The following is a 23,481-nucleotide window of genomic DNA, read 5'->3' on the forward strand; positions in this document are numbered from 1 at the left end:
AGATGCCGGCGTTGGACTGGGGTGAGCACAGTAAGAAGTCTTACAACACCAGGTTAAAGTCCAACATGTTTGTTTCAAACACTAGCTTTCGGAGCACTGCTCATTAGGTGAATGGAAGGAGCAGTGCTCCTCACCTGAGGAAGAAGCAGTGCTCCGAAGCTAGTGTTTGAAACAAACATGTTGGACTTTAACCTGGGTGTTCTAAGACTTCTTACTGTACATTAACACTGCAATGAAGTTACTGTAAAAAGCCCCTCGTCGCCACATTCCGGCGCCTGTTCGGGTACACTGAGGAAGAATTCAGAATGTCCAAATTGCCTAACGGCACGTCTTTCGGGACTTGGAGAAAACCGGAGCACCCGGACGAAACCCACACAGACACGGAGAACGTGTAGACTCCGCACAGACAGTGACACAAGCCGGGAATGCTGGTGCTGTGACGCAACAGTGCTAACCACTGTGCTACCATGCTGCCCCTTGAGCGTTCTAATATTAATCCGGGCGGAGTGGTCTGGACTGGTTGCAATCTTCTATCTAATTCGTCTTGGATTTCAAATTTGTGGACAGCATCTTCCAGGACATCATGTGATTTTGGATAGGGGTGGACTTGTGTATTTTGTGCTTAACAAGGCATTGCAGTTTTGTGGGACAGGCTGAATGGACCAGAGGGTTTTCCACCTGTCAGTCAATGCTCATTAATCTTAGCAGCACTCCTGGGACACTGGTAGATATGTTTTCTTGCACCCGTCTATTTGTCACTGCAAATGAAGGATTTAAGCAGAAATAGAAAATATGGAATTGGATAGGGACCTGTGAAAGGGAAGGAATGTCTTGTGCCTTCAAATGATCACCATTATAGATGAAGCAGATAAAGGTTTTAAAATTGCATTTAATAAATTCACAGCTACAAAATACCCACCCCCACCCCCAGAGTTTTCTTTTAATTTCATGCAGTTAATGTGTTTTTTGATCAACTTAAATTGCCCTTCTTATTATTGTCTCTGCATCCACATTTGCCTGACTTTTCCTCACAAGTGTTGTTTTCCTCCATTAAGGTAAAATGCAAGTCGTTATTGTAAGTGGGTGGCTTTTTCAGAGAACCAGCGTAGTCCAATGAGCTGAATGATCTCTTAACTGTGCTGTAACATTCTGTGACTCGGATGCCCAGAGGAAGCTCATTTTCTACACAAGAATCCGTCCGAAGCCATGTCGCTTTTGCTGCTCTCTTGAATAGAATCGATGGCTTCACAGATTTGACGAAAACTTTGTCAGGCATTTCTTCTGCATTTATCTGTTAAAACAGCAAGATTACAGTTTGTGTATGATTTAGAGACAAAAGATTCAAATTGAGACATCTGCGTCCGCTCACTTCCTAGCACAAGTCAAGGGACAGCAACTGGGAATGAAATGCTGCGAATACTGGAAATCTTGAAACCAAAAAAAGATAATGCTGGGAAGACTCTGGTCTGGCAGCATCTGTGGTGAGGGGAAACCGAGTTAACGTTTAGTCTTCAGTTCAGAAGAATCATATTGGACTCGAAACGTTAACTCTGCTCTCTCCAGAGACGCTGCCAGACCTGCTGAGTTTTCCCAGCGTTTTGTTTTGATTTAAACATTGTTGTTGAGGCTGTAAATTTGTTAATCTAACATCTTGGGTCAGATTGTTTCCTCTAAAATCTCCGAAAGCATGACCTGTTATAAGACCATAAGGCCTGAGAGCAGAAGTAGGCCATTCAACCCATCCAGTCTGCTCTGCCATTCAATGAGATCATCGCTGATCTGATAGCCTCAACTCCACTTTCCCCCTTTAGCCCCCATAGCCTTGATTGGGTAGCAAGGTAGCACAGTGGTTATCACTGTTGCTCATTAGCTCCAGGGTCCGAGGTTCAATTCCCGCCTTAGGCCACTGCCTCTACGTGTGCTCTGCACCGTCTCCCCGTGTCTGCGTGGGTTTCCTTCAGTTTCCTCCACAGTCTAAAGATGGCAAGTTAGATGGATTGGCTTTGTTAAATTGCCCTTGTGTGCAAAACCGATTGGGTGGGGCTACTGGATTATGTGGATAGGATGGAGGCGTGGGCTTGGGGTGCTCTTTTCCAAGAGCCGTGTTGACCTGATGGGCCGAATGGCCTCCTTCTGCAATGTAAATTCTATTGATTTCCTTACTCATTAAAAATCTGTCTACTGCAGATGCTGTCGGCTGGGGGTTATGTATGTTCAAGGCTGAGATAAGAGTTCCACAGATTCACTAACCTCAGAATTTCCTCCTCATTCCCTCCTTAAATGGGTGACTCCTTACCCTGAAATTATGCCCTCTGGTTCTCGCAGAAGGGGAAACCGCCTCTCGGTATCTACCTTGTCAAGCCCCTGAGAATCCTTGTGTCTCAATAAGGTTACCTCATTCTTCTAAATTCCAATGAGTACAGTTTCAACCTCTTATTTAAAAAAATCCCTCCATACCCAGGATCAACCTCGTGAACCTTCTCTGGATTGCCTCCAATGCCAGTGTATCTTTCCTTAGTATAAAGGGACCAAAACTGTTCACAGTATTCCAGCTGTGGTCTAACTAGTTACTTGTATAGTTTAGTAGGACTGCCCCATTTTATACTCCATTGCCTTTGAAATAGCACCGACATTCCATTTGTCTTCCCAGTTACTGCTGGAACTTGCATGCTAGCTTTTGTGATTTACGCAATGAGGACCTCCAATCTCTCTGCTATAGTTTTCTGCAGTCTTTGTCCTCTTAGTAATATTCACCTCCTTTATTCTTCCGACCAAAGTGCATAACTACCTCACATTTTCCTACATTATGACCTGGTTCGATTCCCAGCTTGGGTCACTGTCTGTGCGAAGTCTGCATGTTCTCCCCGTGTCTGCGTGGGTTTCCTCCGGGTGCTCCGGTTTCCTCCCACAATCCAAAGATGTGCAGGTTGGATAGATTGTCCATGCTAAACTGCCTTTAGTGTCCCAAAAGCTTAAGTGGGGTTACTGGGTTACAGGGATAGGGTGAGAAGTGGGCTTAAGTAGGGTGCTCTTTCCAAAGGCTGGTGCAGACGTGATGGGCATGGTGGGACGATCCCATCCTCCCACCATGCCCAAATATCAGCCCGCATGTTAACATAAACAAATGACAAAGAGAAGAAAAAGGAATCAGGGATTACCCATAGCCACCGCCCCCCCCCCCCCCCAACTAATGTTCGATGTTATCCAGTTCTTGAAAGTGCATAATGAATAACGCCCATGTAGAACCCCTCCGTCCTCCCCCTCAGTCGAACTTAACCTTCTCAAGGGTCAAGTATTCCAACAGGTCCCCTTGCCCACGCCAGGGCACAGGGTGGATGAGGCGCTGTCCATCCCAGCAGGATCCGCCTTCGGGCGATCAACGAGGTGAAGGCTGATGATACTGCCTCCGCACCCGTTTCCAGACCCTGGCTGATCCGACACACCCCGAATATGGCCCTCCCGGGGACCCGGGTCCAGCTTCACATGCACCACCTTGGGAAATTACCTAAACCACCTTCCAAGTAATCCCCAAGCTTTGGACAGGTCCAAAACATAGGAACGTGATTTAGAGCCCCCCCCCCCCCCCCCCCCCCCCAAAGTCACACACATCTTCTACCCCTTCAAAGAATCGGCTCAATCCTCGCCCTCGTGAGGTGTGCTCTGTATACCACCTCAGCTGTATCAGCCCCAACCTCGCACATGAGGTGGAGGCATTCACTCTCCGGAGCACCTCACACCAGGACCAACCCTCCTCTATAACCTCTCCCAATTCTTCCTCCCACTTTGCTTTGATCCCCTCCAGTGGTGCCTTATCCTTTTCCAACATAGCTCCGTATACTGCTGACACTGTCCCCTTCTCCAGTCCACTTGCCGCCAGCACCTCCTTCAACAACGTGGAGGCCGGGGTTCCTCCGGGAAGCTCTGTATCTCCTTCCTGGCAAAGTCCCGAACCTGCATATACCTAAACACTTCTCCCTGCTCCAGCCCATACTTCGCTTCCAGCTCCCTCAATCCTGCAAATTGACCCCGAGGGAAACAAATCTGAGTCTTAATCCCCTTCTCTTCCCATCTCCGAAGCTTCCGTCCCACCTCCCTGGCTCAAATCTGTGGTTCCCCCCGAATCGGCATTTCCCTTGACCCTGCCCCCAACCCTGAAGTGTTGGCGAAACTGCCTCCGGATTTTCAATGAAGCTATTACTACCGGACTCCCTGAGTATTTCCCCGGAGCTATCGGGAGCAGTGCTGTTGCCAGTGCTTTCAGCCCCGACCCCCTGCACAAACTCTCCTCCATTCTGACCCACTGGGAATCAACCCCTCTGACCCAGCTCCGCAACTTCTCCACATTCGCTGCCCAGTAGTAGTACATCAGGTTCGGGAGACCCAAACCCCCTGCCTGCCTTCCCCTCTGTAGCAGCACCTTCCTCACTCTGGCCACCTTCCCTCCCCATATAAACGAGGTAATCCTCCCCTCAACCTCCCTGAAAAAAGACTTTGGCAGGAAAATCGGTAGGCATTGAAAAATAAACAAATCGCGGCAACACATTCATTTTAACCGCCTGTACCCAACCCGCCAGTGACAGAGGGAGACCATCCCACCTCGCCAGGTCGGCTTTCACTCTCCCCACTAAACTAGTGATGATGTATCTGCGAAGCCTTCCCCACTCCCGGGCAACCTGCACCCCCAAATACCTAAAGTGAGTCCCTGCCCTACGGAATGGCAGCCCCCCCACCCCTGCCCCCACCCCCGGTTGAGACACCATGAAATACTCACTCTTGTCCAAGTTCAGCTTGTACCCAGAGAAAGACCCAAACACTGCAGCAACTCCAATATTCCTCCTATCGATGCACTCAGCTCCGACACATACAGCAGCAAGTCGTCGGCATGCAAGGCCACCCTCTGCTCTATCCCCCCCCCCCCCCCCCCACTATTCCTTTCCATGCTCCCGAACTTCTTAATGAGATGGCCAACGGCTCAATCGTGAGCGCAAACAGCAGGGGGGACATAGGACATCCCTGTCTCGTCCCACGGTGGAGAGAGAAACTGATATTGTTTGTGCGGACACTGGCCTTCGGCTCCTTATATAATAACTTTACCCAGTTCACACATCTTGGTCCAATCCCAAACCGTTCCAGCACTGCGATCAGGTACCCCCATTCCATCCGATCAAACGCCTTCTCAGCGTCCAGTGCCACCACCACCTCTGTTTCCTTCCCTTCCACCGGTGCCATACCGACGTTCAAACCTTCCTAATATTCGAAAACAGCTGCCTCCCTTTCACGAACCCTGTCTGATCCTCACCTATCGTCTTTCGGGAGGCACCCCTCCAGCCTACCCGCTAGTACCTTGCCAATACCTTTGCGTCCACATTAAGAAGTGAAATGGGCCTATAGACCCACACCTCCGTCGGATCCTTATCCCTTTTAAGCAACAGTGAATCAATGCCTGCCCCAAGGTTGCGGCAGCACCCCCTTCCCTATCGCCTCTTCAAAACATCCCCACCATCAGGGGTGCCAACTTATCCTTAAATTTTTTATAATATTCCACCGGAAACCCATCCGGCCCTGCCACCTTCCCCAACTGCATCCTCCCAATCGCGTCTTTTATCTCCTGCTCCAGTATTGCTCCTTCTAATGTAGCCTTGTCTCCCTCCCTTAGCCTCGGGTACTCCAACCCATCCAGAAATTCCAGCATCTCACTGTCTCCCCCGGGTGGCTCTGACCTGTACAACCTTTCGTAGAATTCCTCAAAAACTTGTTAATCAGATCCGGTGCCACCACCAACTTCCCGGCCCTATCCCTTACCTGAAGAATTTCCCTTGCTGCTGCCTCCTTCGGAGCTGACCCGCTAACATATGCCCCACCTTGTCTCCATGCTCATAAACTGCTCGCCTCAGTTGGCGCACCGCCTTCCTGGTGGATAGTCGGTCGAAGCTCGCCTGTAGTTCCTTCCTCTTTCCCAGCATCGCTGGGTCCCCATCCTCCGCATAACTCCTATCTACCTCCAACATCTCATCTATTATCCTCCGCCGCTCCAACCTCTCCTCTTTGTCCACCCTGGCCTTAAACAAAATTACCTCACCCCTCACTACCGACTTTAGAGCCTCCCAGACGACTGCCATTGACACCTCACCCGTACAGTTGAATCTTACATATTCCTTAATTACCGTTTCAATTTTTTCACAGAATACTTGGTTCCCCAAAAGCCCACATCCAGTTTCCACCCTGGCCTCTGCACTACCCCCTTTCTCCAGCACCATATCCACCCAATGTGGCGCATGATCTGACACAGCAATTGCAGAGTATTCCGACCCCTTGACTCCAGCCAGCAAAGCCTTTCCCACCACAAAAAGTAAATCCGCGAGATACCCTATGGACTGCTGAGAAAAATGAGTACTCCCGTTCCCCTGGGTGCAGAACCTCCAAGGGTCCACCCCTCCCATTTCCACCATTAGCCCAGCTAGCGCCTTTGCCCCCCCTGATGGGACCAGTGAGCACGGCCGTGATCTGTCCAACCTCGGCTCCTGCACCAGGTTCCAGTCCCCCCACACAATCAGCTAGAGTTCCCCTTGGCTGAGGGGTCAATTACAAGGAGGAATAGTTGTTTTTTTTAATTTAGAGTACCAATTCAATTTTTTCCAATTAAGGGGCAATTTAGCCCTGGCCAACCCACCTACCCGGCACGTCTTTGGGTTGTGGGGGTGAAACCCATGTAAACACGGGGAGAATGTGCAAACTCCACACGGACAGTGACCCAGAGCCGGGATCGAACCTGGGACCCGGCGGCGTGAGGCAGCCATGCTAACACTGCGCCACCGTGCTGCCCCCCAGGGGGCATAATTTTAACGTGAGGGGCAGGAGATTCCGAGGGGATTTGAGAAAATATTTTTCATTCAGAGGATGGTGAGAATCTGGAATGCGCGGCCTGGAAGGTAGTGGAGGCTGGAACCTCACACCTTTAAAAGGCACGAGGACGAGCACCTCAACATCCATTCGAGGATATGGGACAAGTGCTGAGAAGTGGGATTAGCGTGAGATTAAAGGTAGTTATTGCTGGTGCAGACTCGATGGGCCATAGGGCCTTTTTCTGCGCTGTTCAACTCTGTGCCTCTACAATATAGCTCCTGTTTGGAGGCCTGTAGACTCCTCCCAACAGTGTCATCTTCCTTTGTTATTTCTTCCCACCACCCATATAGATTCTACCTCTTCCGATCCAAGATCATTTCTCGCTATTGTTCTTATTCCACATTGTGTTAACAAAGCTACCCAACCACCCTTTCCTTCCTGTCTGTCCTTATGAAAAGTGACATATCCTTGCCTAGTTTTGATGATCTTGTAACAATGTCTCTGTAATTGCTATAAGATCATGCCCATTAACCTCAATTTGTGCCGTTAATTCATCTATTTTGTGCTGAATGCTATGTGCATTTAAGTAAAGAGTCATTAATTTTATTCTTATCCCTTTCGACCCCATTTGTTGCTATTTTTTTTATTTTTGTACACACTGCTCCTTCCTGAAATACTCTGGGTATCCTTACCTAAATATCTGCCTTGTAATTCTGTCATATCCTTCTGCTTTGGAAGCCTACGTATCCCCTCTACAGACTAGTCCCCCATTTAGTTTAAAGTCCTCACTGTAATGATATGTATATTGACTGGGATGTAAAGAGTTAACAAGTTAATGATAATACTTCTTACCACTAGAGGGAACCACAGAGCAGTCATATATATATATATCATGTGACTTTGGGGATTCTGGGAGTTAGAAGGTAATTGAAGATGGTGAATCATAGAAGCAGTTGTGTAATAATAATAATTGCTTATTGTCACAAGTTGGCTTCAATTAAGTGAATAGCCCCTAGTCACCACATTCCAGCGCTTGTTCAGGGAGGCCAGTACGTGTATTTGAGAGTTCTGTAGCTGGAGGTAGTATAGTTTAATATATTAGCCTTCTACTTTAGGAATGTGAACGAATCTTAGTAGTGTAAATAAATTTATAGTTTTGTTTGTTAACAAAGCTTGGTGTTCTTTATTCATCACTACGCATCCAAGCCATCCAGGTAAAGCAAAGTGAAGAACACAACATGTTACCAGGAGTTGACAACTTTAAATAGTAAGGTTCCAACATGGTACCAGGGCTGGTTCCTAGAGTAGAATAGTCATGTTTAGGGACAAAGAAAGAATTTCCGTTTGAAGAACGAAAAGGAGCCTGCAAAAACAAAATCTCAACCAGAGTCCAGTAGCAACAATCAGACTCCAATCGTAACAACCAGCAGCATAACAAAAAAATACCGAGCCGAAGCTCCATGGAGGGTCTGCAGACTCGAGTCATTCAGGACATTGGGTAATGTGGATGTGAACTGGAAAAATTTCAAACAAGAGTTTGAACTCTACCTCTCAGCCTTAAACCTCCAAGCAGTCAGTGAGAAGCGGAAGATTGTGCTGTTACTCATTTTGGCTGGACCATAGGCCATTGAAGTGTACAACTCATTGCACTTGACAATGAAATTTTAAAAAGTAAGTTTGATGTGGTCATTGAAAAATTTGATAGCTATTGTGAGCTGAAAAGAAATGAAAAGCTGGGTGAACGACTGCAAAAGCAACAAAAAGTAATGCTGGAGAACTCTATTCAAATGTCCTGTGCGAGTAAAGCAACTAAAAATAGATGTTCCGAAATGTTGAATCGGGAAAGTAACGAGAAAGCTTTTGACTCCGTTGAAGCTCTAGGGCAGCTAGAATGTCAGCACGCAGGAAAAGAAGACCAATTTATGAAAGTGCATTTGGGAAAAAAACGTGCTTCAGAAGTCGGACATTTGCACATGCACAGTTAAAGCAAAGACACCATCTGGAAGATGACCATTCTGCGCATGTGCACAATGTTGCGTATGCAATAAAAGAGCACACTCCGGACGACGATCGATTTGCGCATAATGACGTTTTGGCACTGTGGCCACGGCCACTTTAAAAATGCCCAGCCTGCAGAAAAAGATGTTCAAAGTGAAGCAGACGGAATCATTTTGCCTTGCAATGCAGAACATTGATGAAATTTCACCCAACAGCTGAACAAGAAGTTTGCAGCAGAAAACAAGAAGAACATTTTCACAAATCTGAAAATAAAGAAGATAGACTCAACATCACAGAAGATTAAATAGATTTGGAAGATATATTCGATATGGATATAATTGAAAGTGTAGACAAAGGTACACAGGGAATTTCAGAAGCTGAAAAAACAAACCCAATCACAATTGTTCCAAATCTAGATGAATGGACAATTCCACTGATGGTGAATGGCACATTTATCAACTGTAAGCGTGTCACCGGAACAAGTGAAATTCCCTTCGGCTCTCCGATTTCAACCACCTGAGAGTTCAACCAACAGTTTTTGAGTGAGAGAAACGGCTGATCAACTACAGTAGGAACGCGAGTGAAATGTTAGGGTGGGTGTAACCTAGAAGCAGAGGTGCACAATCAAGTTATATCGTGCAATTTGCCATCGTGGATACAAATCGATAGTCCATATTGGGAGCGAACGTGTGAAGCCCTGAGCCTCGTTAAACAACTTTGTTCCAGACAGTGTGAAGACAGAGGATCATTGTAACTGCCCATGAGAAATGAAACCGCAATCATCTGATGATGACAGCGAAGAGACAGATGATAAGCAATAGGAAGAAGACTATAAAGGTCTATGGTCTATCTGGTTTATTTGCCAGCAATGACAACAGTGAAGAAACAAACGATGAGCAACAAGAACGTAACAACGAAAGTATAACAGTGAACAGATCGATTGAGAGCACATCAATTGTGAACAGCCAACAAGAAAATGGCATCCTGGAGAAGTTGACTCCAGATGAGAAAGATATATCCGATCATCTAAAAGAAACTCGTATCACAAAGCTCAACGATACATCAGAATATCAAAAGGGAACTGATATCACAAAGTTCAAAGATAAATCAGATAATTCAAAGGACACTGATAGTAAAATGTTTGAAAATGAATCAGACAAGCCAAAAGGAACTGATCTTGAGCAGACAGAGTAACTACAGAACAACAGAATTTACACAAAGACACGACTGTGAAAGCAAAGGACAACTAAACAACACGTTGCAATTCAATGACAAGTAAGTGTTTGAACTTGCAGCCTCAGTTGACAAACTATACAGTACAGAATGCAATCCAGATGGCAACTAAGCAAGGACAGTGTGTGCAAAACAACTACCATTCGAGATAAAACAGACAAATGTGTGTGTAGATCATACCAAGTTCACGCAAATGCCAGGAAGAAAAGGACATTATATAGAAAGAGAAAACATCATTCCAACAGTCGAGTAGAGTTGGTCCTTGCTAAAAAAAAAACAGGTAGCAAACAGGACACACAAAATCAACACCATAAGCACAGAAGAAAGACCAGGTCAGACAACAAACGTAGTTTCACCAGTCGAACACCTGATCGATTTGAACTGATGCCTTGCTGGTTATGTACCACATTACCACAGTGAAGACTGAGTACAGACTCCATTTGTGGACTGTAAAAAGTTTGTTAAAAATTGTAAACTACTGTACAATATCAGTACTCAATTACATGTAAAGAACATACAATGCTCTTGATACAGATGTGTTTGTAGAAAGCTCCAAACATTTTTTTAAAAAGGGGCTGTATAGAGTTAACAAATTAATGATAATGCTTCTTACCACTAAAGGGAACCACAGAACAGTCATATATATATATATATATATCATGTGACTTTGGGGATTCTGGGAGTTAGAAGGTGTTACAAGATGGTGAGGCACAGGAACAGTTGTGTATTTGAGAGTTCTGTAGCTAGAGATAGCATAGTTTAATGTAATAACCTTGTACTTTAGGAATGTGAACGAATCTTAGTAGTATAAATAAATTTGTAGCTTTGTTTGTTAACAAAGCTTGGTGTTCTTTATTCAACACCACGCATCTGAGCCATCCAGGTAAAGCAAAGTAGAGAACACAACACTCTCTACTTCCCTAGTTATACCTGTTATGTAACCTATTAGAATTCTGTGACTGATTGTGTATATGTGAATCAGATTTTATACATTTTTCAAACAATAAACCCACTTGAGTAAAGAGACCTGTTGCTTGTGACATCTTTCAAATGTGACATTAAACCAAGGACCTGTCTTCCCTTGTATAGGTGACGTAAAATATCACATGACACCGGGGTGGCACGGTGGTGCAGTGGTTAGCACTGTTGCTTCACGGCGGCGAGGACCCGGGTTTGAACCCGGCCCCGGGTCACTGTCTGTGTGGCGTTTGCACATTCTGCCCGTGTCTGCGTGGGTTTCGCCCCCACAACCCAAAGGTTTGCAGGGTAGGTGGATTGGCCATGCTAAATTGCCCCTGAATTGGGAAAGAAATAATTGGGTCCTCTAAATTTATTTTAAAAAATCACATGACACTATTTTAAAGAAAAGTAGAGTTCTCCCCAGTGTCTTGCCCAACATTTACGTCCCAACCTTACAGCTTTACCCGTAACTGCGGGTGGAGGGGGAACTGAGCCAGATTGCCATTCTGCTCATCATTACTTACCTTGAAATTCAACCGCTCCTATTTCACCTGTCCTTGGAACTCTGGCCAGGCGAGCTCAGCGGAGCATCACTGGGCTCCCAAGGCTTACAGGGGGGGGGGGGGGGGGGGGGCACAGTTGGAGGTAAGGACGCCACGCTCCCTTTTACATGGCGCTAGCTGCTGTACAGCAGGTAAGTTTAAAGGTCCAGCCACTGAGAAGCAAGGGGCTCAGTGAGTGAGTGAATAAGGCAAGTGGGCAGGATTGGAAATATAATCATGTCGACCCATGGGGGGGGGGCCAGGAGATTTTAGGGTGTCGGGGGTGAGGGGGAGAGGGGGGGATGATCAGTACAATATTACCCAGAAGCGGTTTTAATTCTAACTTTTTCTGACTACCTATTTTTGGAGGACAGTGGGATCCACCTGAAGTTTATGATTTAGATCACATTTTCGGACAGCTGCCAGTGCAGGCCAATTGCCTATTGGCCACCACAAGAATATGGAATTGGTGTCTGTATTATTTCACCTGCTTCGTTTGGCCATGGAAATAGTTTAGGTTGCACTTGAAGGCCACAAACCACCACCCCATCCCATGGAAATCAACAAAACAGATGAGCTGATCATCATCACTGTGGGATCTTATCTTAATGCCTGCACATTGACCGCTGTTTTTCCATCATTACAGTGACTTCCTACTGGAAAGGTTCTCAATTGGCTTTGCGATGTCCTGGAGTCAGAGTCAATATTTAGATAGTAATCTTTTTGAAGTTTACCTTGCGTATGAGATTGTCCCTTTGGTACTTTTCAATAATTAGCTGAGTTGCTGAGAGGTAGTCTTCGATCTGCTTGGTGATGAGCTCTTCATCGCCAGTGACCTGGTCACTCTTCCGAGCAGATTTCAAAAGCCGTCGCTTCATCGTGGCTCTGGAACAGCTCAGGAAAAGCACGAGACTGGGTCGCGCTACCTGGAAGAGAAGAAAGAGTCGGAAAATTCAATTCAGGGAGAACAAACGGAACGATGTGCAGCGATTGTGACCACGGACGTCCCAAATTGCATCATGGCCCGTGATAATCACTGTTTGTAATGTGGGAGAGGCAGCAGCCACTTTTGATATACTGAATACTCCCCAAATAACAACAACAAAATCATGTCAAGGTAGTTCATTTTAATGATGTTGGTTGGGGGGTAAAGAGTGGCTAGGAGACGAGGGAGAATTCCTGTGTCCTTCAAAGTAGCACCATGGAATCTGCCCAAGGGGGCAGCCTGGTCTCGGTTTAATGTCTATATAAAAGATTCTCCGTCGGCGGAATCTTGGCCACGATGTCTGGCACTTTCCCCAATACCGCAGGAGAGGTCGGGCTACATTCGGTGTTGGAAGTCTTGGAATAGAGAATAAAAGTTTGGACCAGTATTCTTATTTCCCAGTTTTTTCCTGTTTTTTTTCCCCATTCCGGTTGAGACACCCGCTCGCAGCCCTCGGCCTCCGTCCGCAATGCAACCCAATGAATAAAAGCGAATATCTTTTTATCAGGAACACGATGCCATTATTTTCTTTCCCATTCCAGCATAATTCTTACTGAAGCAACACATTGAAGAAACAGCTCTAGCTTCTCCCTGCAACATGACTGAGTGAGCTGGTGTAGCAGCTACAGGGGATATGTAGGTTTACAAAGCAAAAGGACATGGCAGCATTGCTAAGGAGTTATTTAGGTAATGATAGTCAGAGTGTGACTGGAGGGGACGGAGCTGAAGAGGGGTAGAAATGGAATGGATTATGTACTTGGAGAGGAGGGTGGAGGAGGTGGAGCAGAGTAGGAGGCCAAGGGGAGGTGGGGGCCAAGGAGCAATTGACAAAGATGTCATGGGTGCAAAATAAAGTGAGTTAATGTAGCATTAAGAACTAAAGAAGGTGCTGACTTTCTATCCTGCTCCACCTTCTCCACTCCCCCTCTCCAACTATATAATCCATCACGTTTCTATCCCTCTTCAGTTCTGAAGAAGAATCATAAGGACTCGAAACATTAACTATGGGTCTTTCTCCACAGATGCTGCCAGACCTGCACAGTTCATCCAGCATTTTCTGTTTTTGTTTCAGAAGTACAGCATCTGCAGTATTTTGCTTTTATTCTAACGATCAGGAGTTGCTGTCACGCACGTTCCAAGAATGAGCAATGAATTAATATTGGGAGCGGCACACCTGCCTCGTCTCCCACTGGGTGGGGATGGATAGTTATGTCTATACTCACCTTCTTCTCAAATTCTTCTGCCTGCTTCAGTTCCCAAGGATAGTCATCAATCAGAATTCCTTTGGCGTCCATAGACATCATGGCATCTTTTAGTATCTGCAGAATTTAAAAAAAGGTAGAGGTGTAAGGTTAGTGGTACAGCCACAGAAATTCAACAACAGTTGGCCAAAATAATTCACCACTTGGAAAGTGACCCCCCCCCCCCCCCCCCCAGGGCTTGCTGGGACAGGTCTATGGGAGCTGTCCAATCGGCACGTCTGGGTTTTCACAGTATCAGCAGACCGTTTGGTAAAGTTGTGTATCAGATCCGAGCTGATCATCTTAACAGCATCATTATGTAAAAAAACGTGACCAGCGGCAGATCGCGAAGCTGCTTCTCCATTCAGTATGACCGTGGGTGATTTTAACTCCAATCTCCCATCCATTCCCCATATCCCTTTATCCCCTGGGAAACCAAAAACCCGCCCATCCCAGTCTCGAATAGGCCCAGCAATGGAGCATCCAAACATTCACAACCCTCTAAGACCATAAGATGTTGGAGCAAAAGTCGGCCATTCGGCCCACTGAGTCTGCTCCGCCGTTCAATGAGATCATGATTGATCTGATATGATAATCCTTAACTCTACTTTCCTGCCTTATCCCCATAATCCTTGATTCTCTCACTGAATAAAAATCAGTCTATCTCAGCTTTGAACATATTTAATGATCCAGCCTCTACAGCTCTCTGCGGTTAAGAATTCCCCAAAGGAAATTCCTCCTCTTAACTGAGTGACCCCTTACTCTGAGATGATGCCCTCTGGTCCTCAACTCACCCACAAGGGGAAACGCCCTCTCGGCATCTACCCTGCCAAGCCCCCCTGAGAATCCTCTATGTCTCAGTAAGGTTGCTGCTCATTTTAAAAGAACATAAGAACTAAGAGCAGGAGTAGGCCATCTGGACCCTCGAGCCTGCTCCGCCACTCAATGAGATCATGGCTGATCTTTTGTGGACTCAGCTCCACTTTCCGGCCCGAACACCATAACCCTTAATCCCTTTATTCTTCAAAAAACTATCTATCTTTACCGTAAAAACATTTAATGAAGGAGCCTCAACTGCTTCACTGGGCAAGGAATTCCATAGATTCACAACCCTTTGGGTGAAGAAGTTCCTCCTAAACTCAGTCCTAAATCTACTTCCCCTTATTTTGAGGCTATGCCCCCTAGTTCTGCTTTCACCCGCCAGTGGAAACAACCTGCCCGCATCTATCCTATCTATTCCCTTCATAATTTTAAATGTTTCGATAAGATCCCCCCCTCGTCCTTCTAAATTCCAACGAGTACAGTCCCAGTCTACTCAACCTCTCCTCATAATAAAATCCCTCCATACCCGGGATCAAGTTGGTGAACCTTCTCTGGACTGCCTCCAATGCTAGTATATCCTTTCTTAGATAAGAGGACCGAACAGTTCACAGTATTCCAGCTGTGGTCTAACTAGTGTCTTGTATAGTTTTAGCAGGACTGCCCCATTTTTATACTCCATTCCCTTTGAAATAAAGGCCAACGTTCCATTTGCCTTCCCAATTACTGCTGAACTTACATGCTGACTTTTTTAATGATTTATGCACGAGGATCCTCACATCCTGTGCAGCAGCTTTCTGCTGTCTTTCTCCATTTAAGTAATATTCAGCTTCTTTATTCTTCCCACCAAAGTGCATAACTTCAGATATTCCCACATTACATTCCATCTGCCAAGTTTTTGCCCACTCACTTAACCTGTCTATATCCCTCTCTCCCGACTCTTTGTCTCATCCTCACCACTTGCTTTCCCCCCTATTTATGTGTCATCCGCAAACTTGGCAATAGTACATTTACTTCCCTCGTCCAAGTCATATGTTGTAAATAATTATGGACCCATCACAGATTCCTGTGGCACTCCACTAGTCACAGGTTGCCATCCTGAAAATGTGCCTCTAACCCCCAACTGCTTTCTACCAGCCAATCCTCCAATATACAACCTTCAACACCATGATCATAAATGACCAACACTATAAATGAATACTTCTCATCAGTCTTCACTCAGGAGGAGGGCGTAGGTACAGAATTCAGGAAATGAGACTGTGAGGACCGTGGGCAGTTTTCCAAGGTGGTGCATGTGAAACTGGCCCCCGGGAGGCCATATTCGGGGTGTCGGATCAGCCAGGGTTGGAAACGGGTGCGGAGGCAGATATCGTGGCCTTCGCTTCGTTGATCGCCCGAAGGCGGATCCTGCTGGGATGGAGAGCGGCCTCTCCACCCTGTCCCCTGGCGTGGCGAGGGGGGACCTGTTGGAATACTTGACCCTTGAGAAGGTTAAGTTCGAACTGAGGGGAAGCTCGGAGGGGTTCTACAAGTCATGGGCACTATTTATTCTGCACTTTCAAGAACTGGATAACATCGAACATTAGTTGGGGTAGATGGGTGGGGGGGGGGGCTATGTATGTTAAAGGTGGCTATGGGTAATCCCTGATTCCTTTTTTGTCATTTGTTTATGTTAACATGCGGGCTGATGTCTGGGCATGGGGGGGGGGGGGGGGGGGGAGGATGGGATCGTTGTTATTGTTATGGGGTTTGAGATATTTGTTGTTGGTTATTGTTTGTTGCTGGTGGGTGTAAATTCGGGAGAAAAATTGTGAAAAAGGAGAATAAAAATATTTTTTAAAAATAGACAAATCCCCAGGCCCAGATGAATTGCATTGCAGGCTGCTGTGGTAGGGGCTGGTTTAGCACAGTGGGCTCAACAGCTGGCTTGTAATGCAGAACAAGGCCAGCAGCACGGGTTAAATTCCCGTACCAGCCTCCCCGAGCAGGCGCCGGAATGTGGCGACTAGTTGCTTTTCGCAGTAACTCCATTGAAGCCTACTTGTGACTAGAAGCAATTATTATTATTATTATTATGTGAGGCAGGAAATTGCAGGCGCTCTAGCGCAAGTTTTAAATTCCTGGTCGGGAGGGAGGGGGAGGGGGGGGGGGGCGAAGGGGGGAGTGCCAATGGACTGGAGGACAGCTAATGTTGTTCCACTTTTCAAGAGGGGTGGTAGAGATAAACCAGGGAATTACAGACGAGTGAGTCAGTGGTAGGGAAACTATTGGAGAAGATTCTGAAGGAGAGAATTCATTTACATTTGGAAAGGCGCTTGATTAGGGATAGCCAGCATGGCTTTGTCAGGGGGAGGTAATTGCTAACAAATTTAATAGAATTGTTTGCTAAAGTGACCAGGTGTGTGGATGAAGGACGTGCAGTTGATGTAGTTTATATGGATTTTCGCAAAGCTATTGACCCAGGTCCTACATGGGAGACTGAGGAGGTTGAAGCAAATGGAATTCAAGGAAACTTGTCAAGGTGGATCCGAAACAGTAATAGAACACAAAGGGTGGTGGCAGAAGGCTGTTTGAGAAACTGGAGCCAGTGTTCTGTATATGACATAGACAAGAATGTGGGGGGAATAATAAGTAAATTTGCAGATTACACCAAGATTGTTCGGGTGGTTAACACTGAAGAAAAGGGGAAGTTATAAAAGCAAATTACTGCGGCTGCTGGAATCTGAAACGAAAGGGAAAATGCCGGAAAATCTGTAGGGAGAGAAAAGAACGAACGTTTCCAGTCCAATGACTCTTTGTCAAAGCTAACAGACAGAGAAAGTGGGAAATATTTATACTGTGGAGTGAGAATGAAAGATGAGTCATAGCCACAGAAACCCAGGGGAACCGGGTGCTAATGGCCCCAGATACCAAGGGGAAAGAGTGTTAATGGCAGTCCCCAGAGAGGACAAGAGGTGTGAAAGGTCAAACTGCAGAGAAACTACCATCAGAGGATGAACTGTAGATGTAGGGGAAGGGGAAGGGGGAAGCAAAGAGGAGAAAGGTGAAGGAAAGGTGGATAAGATTTGGGGGGGGGGAATTAAATATAAATTAAGAAAGAAAGAAATGATAATAGACAGTTAAAATGAAATGGGATGAAAACAAATGGGTTGAGGTGGGGTAGAGCTGATCATCTGAAGTTGTTGAATTCGATGTTCAGGCCGGAAGGCTGTAGTGTGTCTAACTGGAAGATGAGATGTTGATCCTCCAGTTTGCGTTGAGCTTCACTGGAACATTGCAGCAGGCCAAGAACAGACATGTGGGCTTGGGAGCTCAGGGTCTTTTGTTAAAATGGCAAGCAAGATATAGACATATAACAGGAAGATATAGATGGTTTGGTCAGATGGACAGAGCAGTGGTAGATGGAATTAAGTGAGGTGATGCACTTTGGTAGAAGAAACACGACAAGGGATTATGTAATAAATGGCAGGACACTAGGAAGTTCAGAGGAACAGGTGGATCCCGGGGAACTTGTTCACAGATCTCTGAATGTGGCACAGCAGGTGAATTAGGGTAGTTCAAAAGCGTATGGGACACTTGCCTTTAGCAGTCGTGGTATAGAATATAAGAGCAAGTAGGTTATGTTGAAGCTGTACAGAATGTTGACTAGGCCACAGCTGGAGTGTGTGTGCAGTTCTGGTCACCTCACTATAGGAAGGGGGTGATTGCACTGGAAGGGGTACAGAGGAGATTGACCAGCCTGTTGCCTGGGATGGAGCATCTGAGCTATAAGGAGAGACGGGAAAGGCTTGCATTGTTTCCTTGAGAGCAGAGAAGGCAGAGGGTGGATATGATTGAGGTGTCTAAGATTATGAGGGGGTTGGATAGGGTAAATAGGGAGCAGCTGGTCCCCGTGCTTGAAAGGGGGTCAATAACAAGGGCGCACAGTTTTAGAGTGAGGGGCAGGGGATTCCGAGGGGATTTGAGAAGCAACCTTACTCAGAGGGTGGTGAGAATCTGGAATGCACGACCTGGGAAGGTAGTGGAGGCTGGAACCGTCGCACTTGGATGAACACTTAAAGCACCGTCACATTCTAGGATATGCGACAAGTGCTGGTGAGTGGGATTAATGTGCGATTAGGGATAGTTACTGTTGGTGCAGACTCGATGGGCCAAAGGGCCTTTTCTTCGCTGTACAACACTATGACTATGGGCTCTTATCTTATTAAGTAGCTTTTCGTGTGGTACCTTATCAATCTTATCTGAGTGATGAAATTTCTCCTCATCTCAGTCGTAAGTGATCAGCCCCTTATGCTGAGAGTGTGCCTTTGTGTTTTAGACTCTCCAGCAAGGGGAGCAACATCTCATTGTCTACCCTACCAAGTCTCTTCAGAATCTTGTATCTTTGAGATCACTTTTCAGCCTTCTGAACTCCGGAGAGATCTCCCACCAAAGTAGCCCAATTACCCCCCCTGCAGGGCATTCAGGCACTTGGGAAGCCTTACCTCAAGATCAAGGACCCTGGGGTGGAAGTCAAGCCTGAAGTGAGTTGTTGGCCAGTCAGAGGCTGGGAGTTCTTCTGTACTCATTCACGACACAGGGAAGCACTACATCCACCGAGGCCTCAAATCAAGGAGGGATCCCATGCCCAGGTAAGTAATAGCGGGCAGGGGGGTGGTAAAGAAATTGTACGCTGGGGGTTGCAAAGGAGGGAAGTTGGCAGCATGGGTAGAAGGATAACTTTCAGTGGGCCCCCTCTCCCCCCCCCCCCTTTTCCAATGTGGTGTCCCTCAATCAAATATTGATTGACTTTCACTGAGTGACCTCCAGAGCCCACAACCAAATATGCCAGGGCTTGCTTGTCATGCTCCCTGAATGGTAAGCCCAGCCCCATCCCTGCGTTAATACCAGCAGCGATGGGAAGAGACACCGAGTAGGCATTAATTGGCGACCTCAATTGGCAGCAAGGTTCGAAGGCTGTCCATGGCTTAAATGGGGGTTCTCAGAAGTTGGAAGGGCGGAGTCCTTAACTGTCACCCTCTCACCCGATTACATGCCCCACCACCACCACCAAACCTGCCAGAGGGGAGGGTATTCAATTGCTCCAACGGTGTCTGAATGGCCCATTAAATCTTCAAAGAGAAATGTCAAGCTTTAGTTTGAAAGCAAATCTTCATCCCTTCTACTTTTGAAAAGATTAGACTTCAGTTCCGTGTTGGGAATGAGTGCAGTTTCAGGATAGCCGGGTTTTACTCACCACAGGCACTAGGTCCCCATGCTCCACGGTTTCCTGTGTCTCTTTTCTCCTGTCTGACCCGGCCACCATCGTGTTACGGAGAATGTCTTGTGCGGACAGATGGGTGAAGCCATACTCTTCTGCTACCCTCCTGCTCTGAGTTCCCTTCCCAGAGCCCGGACCACCTTAACAGAACCATATGTGAGTCATTTGAGACGTAAACCTGCATGGTCTCTGTACCAGTAATGTCGAGACCGAGCTAATGCTCTGGCAACACAGGTTCAGAAACCACTATCATAGCTGGTGGAATTTAAATCCAATTAATAAATCTGGAATATAAAACTAGTCTCCGTAACGGTGACCATGAAACCATTGTCGATCTGGTTCACCGCTGTCCTTCAGGGAAGGAAATCTGCCGTGCTTGCCTGGTCTGGCCTACATGTGACTCCGGACCCACAGCAAAGTGGTTGATTCTTAACTGCCGTCTGAAATGGCCGAGCAAGCCACTCAGTTCAATTAGACAGCGAGGCAGTGGCATAGTGGAATTGTCGCTGGACTAGTAATCCAGAGACTCAGAGTCATGCTCTGGGGACCTGGGTTCAAATCCCACCAGGTCAGATGGTGAAAATTGAATTCAATAAAAACAATCTGGAATTAAAAATCTAATGGTGACCATGAAACCATTGTTGTCGTAAAAACCCATCTGATTCACTAATGTCATTTAGGGAAGGAAATCTGCCGTCCTCACCTGGTCTGGCCTACATGTGACTCCAGACCCTCAGCAATGTGGTTGACTCTTACGTCCTCAGGGATGGGCAATAAATTCTGGTTCAGCTAGCGACGCTCACATCTCATGAATTCGTATAAAAAAAAAGTCTTTCTGAGGCAGTGGATGTCAGGAAAGGGTAAATGGCAATGAAGTGATTTATCTTACTCTTTAGCCTACTCTTCAGCCTTCAGGCTGTGTCTCTGATGGGTGGGTCTGATGGAGGTTTCTGAACTGGGGTCTCCTTTGGGGGGCTCTGATGGGGGGGTCTCTGGGGGTCTGATGTGGACTCTCTATTAGTAATCTGATGGGGGTCTTTGTTGGGGTCTATTGGGAGGCAGGGAGGGTAGGATTTGGGTTCTGGGGGGGAGTGGACCCTCTGATGGCTTTTGAGGGCACCGACGTTACGTATTTGCCATCTTGACCCACCGCAGGGTCCACCGCGTCAGGGTCACACTTGAATTTCCTTGCACTAATCTACATCTGGGTGAATCTCGGCCGAGAGGGCCGCAGTATCACTGGGACATGGAGAATTGGGCTTCTAGCCCGTTCGTAGGTTGACAATGGGATCAAAAGACACACTTGCATCCCCCCCGCCAATGTGCGGCGTGTAATTCGCAGCTGCCATTGGCGGGGGACCAGGGCATCAGAACGGGATCGGTGCCCGGCGCCAGTCCTGTTTTTAGCCTGGCGCTCGATTCTCCGCCAGGTCGGGAACTCCACTGCCGGCGACGGACAGCGGAGAATGCACCCCGCTATGCCACTGATCAGAAATATTCTAATCGTCAGTGTTCCAGAATTTTACAGTGCCGTGATCCATTCATTACATTCATACAGTGTAATGAATGGATCACGGCCGCCCACTGTTGCTTCACTGAAGGTTTCTGGGTGTGTGGAGCAGACAGACAAACCCATCACCACTTTCCTTCCTGGGGACATTAACAAATATTGTGCAGTTGTTAGGATGTAGGTCCCACTGGCAAGGTCAGAAATTATTGCCCCTCCGTACTCCTACTTGGATTGAGTGGTTTACTAGGGCCACTGCACAGGGCAGTCAGCACTCAACCGGTGGATTTCCTGCCCCAAAAAGTGTGACATTATGGATAATGTCTAGCACATTGAGGGTTGATGTAATTCCCTAACCGACCACTAGATGGAGCCGGGGAGCTGACCTATAAAAGGGAATGCCTCTCAGGCTTCTGGGAGAGGATATGAGGCCAGTGTAGAGAGCTAGAGAGAATAGGAGCAGAACAGAGGACAATTTAAGATGGAGGTGTTAGTATAGTGTAGATTGTGGTTTAGTTTAGTTATAATATTGTTTGTTTTAAGAACAGTGATCGAACTGAATAAAAAGTAGTGTAATAAGTTGAGCTTTGTTTATTAGACTTTGCTTTTTGTAGTCTTTGTGTTCACTGCGGAATCCATCCTGAGTAATAGCAGGACAAAAACACCAGAAAAAGGGCAGGTTTTATTATGACAATCGATGATGCTGAGGCCAGCTTTATATTCCAGATTTATTCATTTAATTTAAATTCTACCAGCTGCCGTGGTGGGTATTGAACCCACGTCCCCAGGATATTAGCCTGGGCATTGGATTATTTGTTCAGTGATGTTACCGCCATCTCCCCATTTTGCAACACAATTCTCTCACTGTTTCATTCATTGGTAGAGAGTATTGATTCCAAGCCCAGTCTTACAGGCTGAGCCTTTTATTCAGACGCAGACACCAGAACGAATACTGCAACTATGTTCATAGAATCATAGAATTTACAGGGCAGAAGGAGGCCATTCAGCCCATCACGTCTGCACTGGCCCTTGCAAAGAGCACCCTACTTAAGCCCACACCTCCACCCTATCCCCGTAACCCCACCTGACCTTTTTTCTGGACATGGCCAATCCACCTAACCTGCACATCTTTGTGGGAGGAAACCGGAGCACCCGGAGGAAACCCACGCAGACACGGGGAGAACGTGCAGACTCCGCTCAGACAGTGACCCAGTGGGAAATCGAACCTGTGACCCTGGAGCTGTGAACTGTGCTTCTGTGCCGGCCTGATCTTGAGGTAGGAGCATCTCTTAGGACCCTATGACCTGAGAGCTGTTACTGGTTGCATCATCTGATGCGGTGGCGCAATCATGTCAAAATTAGTAGTATAGATTGCAATTGGGCAGCACGGTAGCATAGTGGTTAGCACAATTGCTTCACAGCTCCAGGGTCCCAGGTTCGAATCCCAGCTTGGGTCACTGTCTGTGCGGAGTCTGCACGTTCTCCCCGTGTGTGCGTGGGTTTCCTCCGGGTGCTCTGGTTTCCTCCCACAGTCCAAAGATGTGCAGGTTAGGTGGATTGGCCATGATAAATATCCCTTAGCGTCCAAAATTGCCCTTAGTGTTGGGTGGGGTTACTGGGTTATGGGGATAGGGTGGAGATGTGGGCCTGGGTAGGATGCTCTTTCTAAGAGCCGGTGCAGACTCGATGGGCCGAATGGCCTCCTTCTGTACCGTAAATGCTATGAAATGATTAAGGTGTGGGTGGAAGGAAGAACACCTTTCAGATGAGGCGGTAAAGTCCTGACTACCCTCTTCGGTAGACGGAAAGATCCCACAGCCACTATTTGAAGAGCAGCGTGGAATTCTTCCCAGTCTCTTGGCCAATACTTATCCCTCAACACAAATCCCTAAATGTCACTTAAAAGAAAGAAAAATACGGAGGACGTGGAGAATCTGGAATCTGAACAGAAAATGTGGGAATCACTCAGCGGATCTGGCAGCATCTGTGGATGGAGAAACAGGTCGTCCCATGAACGGTAACTCTCGTTTCTCCCAACACAGATGCTGCCCAGACCTGCTGAGTGTTTCCAACATTTTCTGTTTTGATTTTAT

General features: G+C 46.8%; 1 protein-coding gene across 2 annotated transcripts in view; it reads right to left on the reverse strand.

Moving 5' to 3' along the window:
* Positions 1-368: 368 nt before the first annotated feature.
* ak5 (adenylate kinase 5) overlaps positions 369-23,481 on the reverse strand; it is a 105,844-nt gene continuing 82,731 nt past the window's right edge. The window contains exons 11-14 of one of the 2 annotated variants that reach the window (XM_038793757.1): positions 19,858-20,021; positions 13,785-13,880; positions 12,311-12,502; positions 369-1,291 (exon numbers count right to left, since the gene is read on the reverse strand). In XM_038793757.1, coding sequence (XP_038649685.1) covers positions 971-1,291; positions 12,311-12,502; positions 13,785-13,880; positions 19,858-20,021 — 773 coding nt within the window. In that variant the 3' untranslated portion in view covers positions 369-970. Of the gene's footprint in view, positions 1,292-8,054; positions 9,105-12,310; positions 12,503-13,784; positions 13,881-19,857; positions 20,022-23,481 lie in introns of those variants that run through there. The other variant, XM_038793758.1, reaches the window with a different exon arrangement.

Source organism: Scyliorhinus canicula, chromosome 4 (genome assembly GCF_902713615.1).
Source record: "Scyliorhinus canicula chromosome 4, sScyCan1.1, whole genome shotgun sequence".
Classification (NCBI taxonomy): domain Eukaryota; kingdom Metazoa; phylum Chordata; class Chondrichthyes; order Carcharhiniformes; family Scyliorhinidae; genus Scyliorhinus; species Scyliorhinus canicula.